The following is a 12,589-nucleotide window of genomic DNA, read 5'->3' as shown; positions in this document are numbered from 1 at the left end:
AATGTTCCTTTTTATGACTGTTGAAGATGTGCAACTTTTCTGAAAAATTCATTAACATCTAGGGGTACCACAATTGGATTAAATTATGTCATTTTGTGTTATTTTGGGGTCATTCCATGGCTACTGGTACAGTTGTATAACCACATGTCGTAGATTTTTTATGAAATTTTATATGTAGAATCTCCGTGCAATTCTGAAAAAGTGATACCAATTTTACCAAAATCAGCCAAGTACTTTTTGAGATATCGGCGATTGAAAATTTGCCCTTTTCGTGATCGCTCATGCGTAAACATTAACTGCAAATTTTGTTTGACCTATTAAGAAGGTGTTTCAAATGGTAACTTGAAAATTCTACTGCATATGAGTTATCCAAAGCAAGGAGATTCTAAAAAGATATATTGTTTGTTTGTTTTTATATCACTACAGGCCACCAAGTGGCTAGTATCACAAATGACTCTTTGTGATCAGTCATGCATGACGAAACTTTGATCGCTTATAGCAAAAAACACTCTACTTCGATTTTTCTGCAAATTGGCTTAAATGAAAGGCAATTTTCTTGGCTTTCTAGCTTCCAAATATGAAGTGGGATATTTGAGTAGAAATGAGGTAGTTTGCTGTAGTAAGTGTATCATGTATTTTTTAAAGTGAAGGAAGGATGGGTAGCACAGTTTAAACAACTGACTGAGGGGAGACGTTAAAACCAATTCCGTGACCGGTTACAACGTCGTATGCAACGGTTACAACGTTAAATTGGGATTCTCATGAATTGGACAAACACAAACTGAATGGGTTCCGGAAAGGCCAAAATGGTGCGTTTTGGTAGGAGCTGAGAAAGCAGCAATGCCAAGAGCAATTCTAAAGAAAATGAAAAGTTTCAGACGGCCATTAAAAAGATTTGGAGAAGGTTTTGGAAAACCAAGGTTAATTCCAGTGTTGATGGCCACCAAGTTGGCTGATCTAATCAATGAAGAACACTGGAATCAACCTTGGTTTTCCAAAACCTTATCCAAATCTTTTTAATGGCTGTCTGAAACTTTTCATTTTCTTTAGTATTGCTTTTGCCATTGCTGCTTTCTCAGCTGGCAGTGTCTTGGTGCTGAAAAGGGCAATGGGAGCAAGCTCCCCACTCCCCAGACAAGTACCGTGTGTGTAGCATGAAATACTTGAGCGCTACCACTGCTAACAGCTTGTCTTCTTCTTTGTTGGTGTAAGACTTCAATAAAGCGCAAGTCGTTTGTTGGTGCATTGACTTGGCATGGTGTTGAAAACCAGTACCCGCCATAGCACAACAAGATAAATTTGACAAGACGTTTAAACTTTGCAATTTGAATGTAATATACCATTTGCACGTCACGAACCAGTGTGTCTGATAGAAAGCAAAGAGATAAGTGTTCAACCATGTCGGAGTCGGCGTTTTTTTTGTAATAGCAAAGTACTGGATGCACAGTTGCTTGGGCGTGTGTCCAGTGAAAGGTCTGGATTTCATTTTGCACATGAAAGGAATAATTCTCTGAAAAGTGATCAAAACTTCACCACTTCACCACTCACCATTTGCAATCAAAACTTCACCTTCTTGCAAATTTTCTTTTCTGGACTTGTAATAATTTGATTGTGCTTTGGACACATAAGTATGTGGAAGAAGTTAGACCAGCTTCTCAATCAAGGTTTCTATGAAGTCTGAAACACTCTTGATCATCGTAACAATTTCTGCTCTATCAACTGTCGTCCAATGTTTAAAAGTGATGTCTTCGTCATGATCTTCAAACAGCGAGTTAAGGCGGCTTCTCAAAACTTCTAAAGATGGACATTGGTCACACTTGCAAAACATGCATTCCCTTGAGGTAGGCCTAACATCACAGACTATCAAAGAAAGCAAGTCTTTGTAAGATTCTGCCAAGTTTCCCGCCTCTTTCGGTAACTTGGGATTCTCATGAACTAGAGTCTTAGACTAACACAAACTGAATGGCTTCCGGAAGCTGCTGCCAAAACGCACCATTTTGGCCTTGAGGCGCAAAATTTTGACAAACGAATCTTCATATCTGGTTGTCTCTTTTTAAACTCCTGAAACAACTCATTTAGTGTCACCAAAACCAATCTTTGTTGTTGATAGCATTTTTTTGCCCATAGACACTATATCCTTAAAATTCATCATCTTCATAGAACTTCAACACAGAATCAATAATCTCTTGAGGGAAAGCCCTTTGTTGACGTGGTTGAGGTTTTGGAAGATTGGTTTTGGTGACACTAAATGAGTTGTATCAGGAGTTAAAAAAGAGACAACCAGATATGAAGATTGGTTTGTCAAAATTTTGCACATAAAAGCCAAAATGGTGCGTTTTCGCAGGAGCTTCCGGAACCCATTCAGTTTGTGTTTGTCCAATTCATGAGAATCCCAATTTAACGTTGTAGCCTAACCGTTGCATACGACGTTGTAACCGGTCACGGAATTGGTTTTAACGTCTCCCCTCAGTCAGTTGTTTAAACTGTGCTACCCATCCTTCCTTCACTTTAAAAAATACATGATACACTTACTACAGCAAACTACCTCATTTCTACTCAAATGTCCCACTTCATATTTGGAAGCTAGAAAGCCAAGAAAATTGCCTTTCATTTAAGCCAATTTGCAGAAAAATCGAAGTAGAGTGTTTTTTGCTATAAGCGATCAAAGTTTCGTCATGCATGACTGATCACAAAGAGTCCTTTGTGAAACTAGCCACTTGGTGGCCTGTAGTGATATAAAAACAAACAAACAATATATATTTTTAGAATCTCCTTACTTTGGATAACTCATATGCAGTGGAATTTCCAAGTTACCATTTGAAACACCTTCATAATAGGTCAAACAAAATTTGCAGTTAATGTTTACGCATGAGCGATCACGAAAAGGGTAAATTTTCAATCGCCGATATCTCAAAAAGTACTTGGCTGATTTTGGTAAAATTGGTATCACTTTTTTCAAAATTGCACGGAGATTCTACATATAAAATTTCATAAAAAATCTACGACATGTGGTTATACAACTGTACCAGTAGCCATGGAATGACCCCAAAATAACACAAAATGACATAATTTAATCCAATTGTGGTACCCCTAGATGTTAATGAATTTTTCAGAAAAGTTGCACATCTTTAACAATCATAAAAAGGAACATTTTAATCCACTGCAGAAAACCAAACAAAAAAATGAGGGGCAGATGATGCACCCTATAATTAGGCCTACATATTATTTTAAATTTTAAAGTGGCACGACCAAAAGGGAAATTCACCCCTGGTAGCTGCTCTTCTGGTTATTCCCTTGATGACGTCGTTATTGCGTCATACTGTACTGGAATTATTGTTATACTTGCAATTGTAAAATTTTAAGCATTTGCAAAACTTATAATGAGAGTATTTGATCGCTTTTTCGGAATAAACTTACCTTTGGTTCCTGAATTTGAAGTTGCCTAGTTTTAATAATGTAATGATGACGTCATAAATGATGCAATCATGACGAAACTACTTTTAGGAATTGTGAAATGGTTTTAGTAACCGGTACTCCAACTAAAACCAACAGCAAACGACCAAAATAGGTTAAAAAAGCAAAAAAATATATGTGATGACGTCAAATAGACGTCATCAATCAAATTATTTTGTGTTTATTTTGTCTCACTTATTTCTATGTGCTTTTTAAGTTAAAATGTGCAAAAATCAAATATGTAATTGCACAAAAATGACGTAAAAAAAGCTGAAACGTGATTTCTGGGGAAATCCCCGATTTGGGGGTGATCACGTGACCCAAAAAGTTGCGGCACCCACTAAAATCAAAGTTGGGTTGATCAACTGCAAAAATATGCAAAAAAACAACGTGTAACACGTTTAGCCTAAAGATTCCCCTAAGGGCCTGAACTATACAGGGCATCGTGCTTTTGAAAAAGCATTACATCTTTCCAAATTTTGCCTAGGCTGTCCCCATTTGTGGTGGCTTAATGATAAAAACAGAATTATTAGCAGGTTGCGTGTAGCTCAACAGCAACGTCAGTCCTTTACAAAAAGTTTGGTAACTTTTTTTCTTAACAGTTGTAGTGCAGCTGTTATTTCAGCAGCACGTGGCGGGCCGGATGAAATCAGTTCGCGGGCCGGTTCTGGCCCGCGGGCCGTAGTTTGGTGTAGTTAGGCTCTGTTCGTAGTTAGGCTGTAGTTAGGCTCTGTTCTAGAGTCTAAGCATACACAGGCTTTATCTTGATGAACACTTACCTATTAAACATAAAATAGCGCTTTAACATGTTTTTATTTGTTGCAGGCAGGCTCTTTAGTGTTTCAGCTTTCCTTATCTGAGACCAAAAAATATTTAAACAGTTGTAGATGAAATTGAATAACATGCTGTACGTACAATGGCAAAGCATTGTTCACTTTGCACATCTAACAAGTTCGACTAAACATCTTACTCTCTTGGACTTGTTTACAAAGTGTTAAAACACATGTTCTCTGGGCAGGTTATATTTTTTCTATTTTTATTTGTTAGAACAAAATTTTGCAAAAGTAGTTATTTTTTAAATATCTGTACCATAACACAAAAACCTCTCATACTGTAATCAAATCTTTTGAGAAAAGTCATATGAAATATGAATGCATCATAATTATATTGGAGTATACCACTGCCAGATTCACAGAAGGATATTACAGTATGTTAACCTTGATTAGATATTAATCTATCCAAACAGAAGTAATCTTACTTGGTCAGTTATGTAGTCAACAATTGAATTTGTATGAACATTTGCAATCTGGTTGCTGTCACTGGTTTCATGATTTTCAATTGACTGCAAAATGCAATAAAGTTTTAGATAGAGCTTACTTTGTTTTATCATGAATATATAGATTTTGGTAAACTGTTATAATAGTTATTAGCCTAGTCTTAGACAGAAAATTTACTCATTCTATCACAAACAATAAAACATATGAGTGAGCAACAACCCTTAATTTAAGATTATTGGTGTGGACAAAAAAAAAATCAAACATGTTGTTCCATAGAATCCCACCAGGAAGAATACGGATAAATATAATATGCAATAAAAGTGCTACACAGTTACAAATTAGATTTTACTGTAGTTAGTTAAACTTTTCCATTGAACACTTAAACAGCAGAAACTGAACACCACAACTCAATATCAGATTCAAGGATAATACAACATCCAAAGGCCTACACCACTCAGCATGGAGAAGATTTGGACATTTGTATGCCAACCAATAAAAAGACCCTCTTGACGTCAACCAGACAGTGGGCTTGTCTGGTTCAAGTCAAAAAAACAACTAAATGACATGGCCGTCTTTACTTACTTCATCAGTATTGTTTCTTGTGACATTACTTGTAGATACAAACACTTTTGGACCTGCATATGGTTTATCTGGACCTACAATAGATTGTGTGCATGAAAAAAGTCATAAAAAAATTTCAATCAACATTGCTACATATAACATATTAATAAATCAAATATAGTTATTACTATCTTAAGCCTTTACAAATTGTTTCACCTAACGGATCATCAGAAGGTCTTATTCAAATAGAATTTGATTCAAAAATTCTATTTGAATAAGACCTTCTGATGATCCGTTAGGTGAAACAATTTGTAAAGGCTTCAGATAGTAATAACTATATTTGATTTAATTTGCTCTGCTTTGCCTTTTTGCTTAGCATTGAGCACTTTTTGTAGTATTAATAGTTTTCATTGTTTTAACATATTAATAACATGCTGCGTTGACTTGTCTCATTCGCAGTTGAACAGTCTCATTCGACTTTCAGCATTGATTCCATTTGAATAAGGATTTTCTGATGATCCCAAGTAAGGGTGAAATAGGCTGTAGAAGTTTTTAGAGATAGTAGCTGAATTTGATGTACTGTAGCTACATAATATTGCTGTTGATGCTAACTTTATCAAATTAGATCTCTTTGATATGACATTAAATCTAACTTGAACTGTTAAATTTTGGTGGTGAGTCCAAGAATGATCTCTTTTCTATTTGTTTACATTTTTTACTCTCGCAAATAAAAACAACTTCTATCTATGATCGCAAATCAACTATAACAGCCACATCCTTCAATGAAGTCAAACTCAATAAAACGCCAGTTTGTGCAATTTTACACACACATAATTATACAAAACATAAAAATTATAAAATCTCTATATATAAAGCCTATGTAATTGTATTGTAAGGATCATAATTGATGGTGCCACAAATGCAATCATCATTTTTTGACTATTGCAAAATGTTTTGCGATAAATTGAAAACAATCAAGAAACATTGCCACTATGCAATTTCTAAAAACTAATATTTCTAAAAAGTGTTTAGCATAAATCATTTTTGTCTGTACCACAATTAAATCATTTCTCTTTTTTAATCACGAGGATGAGTGGCAACTATCAGCATCTACCCAGCATGAGCCCTCGAAATTAGCTTCCATCTACGACGGCAAAAACATTGCCGTCGCCAAATCAACAAACCTTGGGTTGCGACGGCAATTGCCATATGCTTTAATCAAAAGAAATTTTATTCGCTTTTTTTTCATCGTGTGTCACACGGCGGTAGCCCAGAGCATTACGCAAGCTATTTTATACACTGACAATGCTCTTGTGAACTGTAAAAAGTTTGCAACCTTATAAATACTGGATTAATTGTTACGCAAATATTATTCTTTCATCGAATGCTTATTTTTGACCGGTGTCGTTGCGAATATAAAAAGTGGTACAAAATTGGATAAATGGTTCTTCGGTAGTAAAGAAAAGTAATGCTTCCAATCATATGGCATCGCGCGTTCATGAACGGGCAGTTTTGCGTCTTCAAGTATTCCAGTGACGACGCGACAACCTCATCCTCCGATGATTCCGATTCTGACTAGTTCTTTATCCAACAGACTTTGTGTTGCTCGCAGTATCCTAATTGTGCCGAAATTATGTTAGTGTACTGTATACGTAAATCGAGGCAATCTTCTCGCAGGGAGCTATTGATTTGTTATCTGTACCTGATTGAGCAATTAACGTTATTTCATGATAGTTTAATGTTGCTAGATGTCGAATTAATGTAAAACAAACGTGAATATCTTATTGGGCACTGTTGTTACGTGATATAACTCGCCGGGAAAATTAAATCGATTTGTGCTGACTCGAACGTTGAATCAACCCAAAATTAACTTACTTTTCCCCCCCAATGAGTTATAACGTGAATCACCGTAACAGCGTGCGTATCACGTTGATCGCTTTATCGCTACTTTTTGTATTATTACATCACAACAAATCAAACAGTGCGGTCGTGATAGACTATTCGATTATTTTTTTCTCTTCTCGTTTTGCATGTTTTGGCACAATTTTTTTGTAATAAACATTCACAGCAATTGCCGAGGCAATTTCAACTTTTGCCGTTTGGCCTCGTCAACGTTTTTGCAAAGTAAAAATATGCTAATTTTGAAGACTGTGAGTGTTCACAGCAAGTAAAATAGTCCGAGGTGAGGTCTTGGTGCGATGTTGCTGCTGATTAAACTCACGCTGCGAGTAAATCAAACAGGAAGAAATTTTGAACAATTTTTGTCCGAATTAAATGCTCATTTTGCGACGGCATTTTTATTGCCGTAGCAGAATGGCCATTATGACGTTTGCGGCGGCATTTACCACGGCAATTGCCGTGTGCCGCCGCTAATTTCGAGGTCTGCAGCATCAAGCACAAAAGTTTGTGATGGCCAGAGGGTGGGCAATAATGCCGCTGGGGAACGTTCAAATATTACGTAACGCTTTTTTTTAGAATTTTTGACCCCCCCTCCCCCATGTAACGCCAACGTAACGCTTTTTTCAATCCCCCCTCCCCCATGTAACGCTTTTTCACTACGAATTCAGCACAAAAAACTACCATTCCGTACTCGAAAGCGTTAGGTAACGTTTTGCTTGAACCCCCTCCCCCCGATGTGTCGCTAACGTAACGCTTTGCATAAACCCTCCCCTCCCCCTCGAAGGCGTTACGTAATATTTGAATGTCCCCCTGCAGTTTAGTAACAAGTCTAACAACAGCAGCATTATATTGGTTTAATAGTGGTTGGAGTAACGTAACTAACGTTAATACTATTTTGCCAAAGTAGCAGTATTAGGATAGGTGTTACATTTGCTAAAATCGAAACTTTGCTGCCATCTACTTTTATTGTTTCAAATTAAAAATTATTATCCATTTCAGGGACTTTTGATGTGAAAGACTAGAGCGATAAACTAATTGGTTTATTTTAAGCTTTGAAAATTATCTGCAATTATTTTGCAAAAATGTATTTTATAAAAAAATGTTTTTGCAGATAGTCATTGTTACAAGGTATTTAAGTATTATACAGTCTCTAATGTCAGCTCAAAACAAGAAGTAGCATATTTGGACTAGCTACTCTTAGTCAGAGCAAAAGGGGCAGCAGAACATGGATGCAACCTAGTTCGTACCCTGAACAGTTCGCACCCTCAGTTCGTACGCTGAAAAGATCGAGAGAAAAAATTAACAAAAGCCGAAGTCGCTGATCGCAGTTTTCGCAAACAAACAAAAACTCTTAGGATCCTTACCGGAAATTTTAAAATGTTTGCGGAAACTCCGATCAACCCTAACCCTTTTAAAATGTTTGCGGAAACTGCGATCAGCGACTTCGGCAAACTCTTAGGATCATTACTGGAAATTTTAAAATGTTTGCGGAAACTGCGGAAAAACGGTTCTATTTTTTTCTCTTGATCTTTTCAGTTTGTTTGTTTGCAGAAACTCCAATTAGCGACTTTGGCTTTTTTAAAAAATTTTTCTCTTGATTGTTTCCTAACCCTAACCCCTTTTAAAATATTTGCGGAAACTGCAATCAGCGACTTCGGCAATCTTTTAGGATCATTACCAGAAATTTTAAAATGTTTGCAGAAACTGCGGGTAAACGGAAACTGCAATCAGCGACTTCTGCTTTGTTCTATTTTTTCTCTCGATCTTTTCAGTTTGTTTGTTTGCGGAAACTCCGATCAACGACTTCGACTATTTTTTTTTTTCTTCTCGATCTTTTCCTAACCCTAAACCCTAACCCTTTGAAAATGTTTGCTGAAACTGCGATCAGCGACTTCGGCAAACTCATAGGATCATTACCGGAAATTTTAAAATGTTTGCAAAAAAATGGAAACTCCGATCGACTTCGGCTTTGTGCTATTTTTTCTCTCGATCTTTTCAGAAGGAAAATTTTAAAATGTTTGCGGAAACTGCAATCAGCAACTTTGGCTTTATTTAATTTTTTCTCTCGATCTTTTCAGGGTACAAACTGTTCAGGCTACGAACTAGGCGGTACCCGCAGAACATTACTTTTCTTCATCACCTGTTAATAGCATCACTTTAGTATCATATACCGGTAGTAGCTTCAGTAACAGTAGCAAGATTGTGCTACTTTCTATGCGGTCGATGCCAATTGCCCATCTTTGGGAATAAGGTTTACATAACTGGTCGAAAAGCGTACCTCATGGACTGACTATGTTACTGTTTTAAAATTAATGTAGAAGCACATAATTAATTTTCGAGTTTGTTTCTACTTGACCCAATTAAATGGGGTTGACTGTTTGCCACAAGAATCATCTCTATAACAAATTGTTCACTTGACATAATTTTGTAAAAATCAATACCATACACTCAAAAATAAATATATATAAATTAGCCCTGGTGAAAAGCATAAACTGTAGCAATACCTGCTAAATTGTGTGCATCATAATATGGTTGCAAATAGACATAAAGGAGTGAAGACACGACCAGAAGTATCAAAACAAAAAAGTATATCAATAATTGATTATTTTTCATCATAAAACTTCATAGTTTCATGTAAAATCAACTCACATTAGTATAAAACTTAAGTTGGTCCTGGTCAATCAAAAAAATTTGTGTCTATAAACTAAAGAGGTTTAATAGACTAAGGCAGGTCTATATCGACTATTGTAGTTAGTAGTATCTTTTTCGTCCCGGACGCGTTAATGACAAAAAATAAAATGATTGATTAAATCTTTTTGTAAATTGCAATGATACCGTAAGTTCCTAACTAGTAATAATGAGAACTCAGGTTAATTTTTATCTTCGGTTTCAGGCAAGATATGATATTGGCTCTGACACTCAAGCCAAAGTTCATATGCAAGTTTACTATGAAAAATGTTTCTCTTTATATTATTACACCAGCCTATTTCTATCATAGTACGAGGGTGCAACCTAGTTCGTACCTTGAACCATTCGTACAGTCAGTTCGTACCCTGAAAAGATCGAAAGAAAAAAAAAGAAAAAAAGCCGAAGTCGCTGATCGCAGTTTAATAACACAACGCCGAAGTCGCTGATCGGAGTTTCCCCAAACAATTTGAAACAAACTCGAGGGTTAGGGTTAGGGGAAAATGGCAGAAAAATGTTTGCAAAAACTACAATCAGCGAGGGTTAGGGACTAGGGTTAGAGCATAGATTACTCTATGGTTAGAGTTAGGGTAAGCCATGGATCACTGAATTAGATTTTTAATTCTTTTAATTAGATTTTTAATTCTTATTTTTAATTTTTATTAATTTCTAATTCCGTGATCCATGCGTAAGCGGAAACTGCGATCAGCGAGGGTTAGAGCATAGATTACTCTATGGTTTCGGTAAAGGTTAGCGGAAACTGCGGAAAAATGTTTGCGGAAACTGCGATCAGCGAGGGTTAGAGCATAGATTACTCTATGGTTAGAATTAGGGTAAGGGTTAGCAGAAACTGCGGAAAAATGTTTGCGGAAACTGCGATCAGCGGACTTCGGCTTTGAGCTAATTTTTCTTACAATCTTTTCAGGGGAAAAATTTTAAAATGATTGCGGAAACTGCGATCAGCGACTTTAGCTTTTTAATTTTTTCTCTCGATCTTTTCAAGGTACGAACTGAGGGTACGAACTGTTCATGGTACGAACTAGGTCGCATCCATAGTACGATACCTTCCAGCAACTGGAGATTGAGTCTAATCAAGTATCATCTCACAATTACAAATTTACAATGCTGTTTTGCTTGTTTCTTAGTGACTAGCGATCAGTCAGTTAAAATTGCCAAATTTGAAATCAAAGGTAAACTATAGCTAGTTGGGAGCAGCTGACTAGACCACCAAATGATCTTTCGCTGCTCCTGGTTAATCAGATTGAATTTGTTAACACTGAACGTACTTACGTGTTCCTCTATGTTCATTAACTGTTTGTTATTGTGATGTAAGTTTATTGTGTATTGTAAGTTACTATGATAGAATCTGATTGGCAAATAAAGTTAGTCTCTAGTAAACTGCAGTAATTGATTGTCGAAATCTTCATTCTCAGACTGAGAAAGAGAAAGCTTCTTCCATTTTCAGAGCTTAATTCTAGCGGTTTGGTTATCAGAGATGCCAGATCTCAAACTCAGAAAAAGCCAAACTAACTTTTCATATTTGAGTGTCTTGCGAAAACGCCTGTGCGTGAGTTGATTAGCGTGGACTTGATGGCACACACTCAACAAGCACACATAAACTTGGCAAAGCCATCAGCTTTATCCAATGGCAAGGCAAGCCAAGACGATTGGAGCTGGTGGCATGCTGCAGCCTTCATCCGCCTTCACAGTGCTTGAGCTTGGCTGGCTTCATCCGCCTGTTCAGCCGTTGGGGACTTGGGTACTTTGGACTACGTTTTGTCTGGCCTCTACCTTTCGACCAACCTGGCATGTGTGACCCTTCTGGGAGCAGTTAGCTCCCGCCAGTACCGCTCTAGAGGTCACTGAGGCACGGAAACTCTCTCACCACGTTAAGGTAGTACTCCGAGGAGAGAGAGTAACTTTTCATATAAAAGTGAAGTCAAGTCAACTTATTTTGTTTCAATAGCTCCACATATAAACAAACATAAAAAAGCAGAGTAAATGAAAATTAAAAACAATGCATTGTAAGGTACAGCTGTTGGCTATGTTACGACGCAATCAAAATGGTAGCGAAAGACCTTAAGCGGTCGCTTAGTTGGTTAGAGCGTATCTCCGTAAAAGAAGAAGTTTCAAGATCAAGCAGCGCTGGTTCAACTCTCGGAGTGTGCGCTTGAGCAACGCATTCTAAGGACTGCTCTCCATTCAGCGGGACCTAATAGATGGAATAATTCCCGGCAAAAACAATTCAACAATCGGAAACTTCATTCTTCCGATCTCGGTATCCGGCCCCTGCGTCAAGAGCCTGTAGGGACCTGTAATGAATATCTATTGTTTTCAACCTTGTGCAAAGTGTTTTTCTTCCATAATATTTGTGTTCCTTAAAAAACTCACGTAATGTAAACAAAAATAATTGATAAATCGTTTTCCACTCAATAACGCAACCGTAGCTGTTCAATAGCAATTGATGGCTTTCAATTTTTAATAAGAAAGTAAAATATAAAACAGATATGAACAATGATACTACGAAATATATGATAGCTATGCTATAAAACAAACATTAAAACATCCATTTTCATCAATTATAGGCCTAAATGTTTAAAAAATAAATTTTGCTTGAATAAAAATTGTTAAGCATGCAAAGTAAACTTGAAATCTGGTTTAAAACCCTGTAGCCTATGCAGTGTCCATGACCAATTGGATATTTTTATGTTTGC

General features: G+C 36.7%; 1 protein-coding gene across 2 annotated transcripts in view; it reads right to left on the bottom strand.

The window, feature by feature from the left end:
- The window catches only part of LOC145772757 (chondroitin sulfate N-acetylgalactosaminyltransferase 2-like), a 36,131-nt gene extending 26,248 nt beyond the window's left edge, over positions 1–9,883 (bottom strand). For both annotated transcript variants that reach the window (XM_082584635.1, XM_082584636.1), the window contains exons 1-4: positions 9,695–9,883; positions 5,313–5,386; positions 4,712–4,795; positions 4,233–4,309 (exon numbers count right to left, since the gene is read on the bottom strand). In XM_082584635.1, coding sequence (XP_082440761.1) covers positions 4,233–4,309; positions 4,712–4,795; positions 5,313–5,386; positions 9,695–9,806 — 347 coding nt within the window. In that variant the 5' untranslated portion in view covers positions 9,807–9,883. The remainder of the gene's footprint in view (positions 1–4,232; positions 4,310–4,711; positions 4,796–5,312; positions 5,387–9,694) is intronic.
- Positions 9,884–12,589: the final 2,706 nt, after the last annotated feature.

The sequence above is a fragment of the Aplidium turbinatum genome, chromosome 6 (genome assembly GCF_918807975.1).
Source record: "Aplidium turbinatum chromosome 6, kaAplTurb1.1, whole genome shotgun sequence".
Taxonomy (NCBI): domain Eukaryota; kingdom Metazoa; phylum Chordata; class Ascidiacea; order Aplousobranchia; family Polyclinidae; genus Aplidium; species Aplidium turbinatum.
The sequence above is the reverse complement of the archived record's forward strand: the minus strand, read 5'-3'. Positions and strand labels throughout refer to the sequence as shown.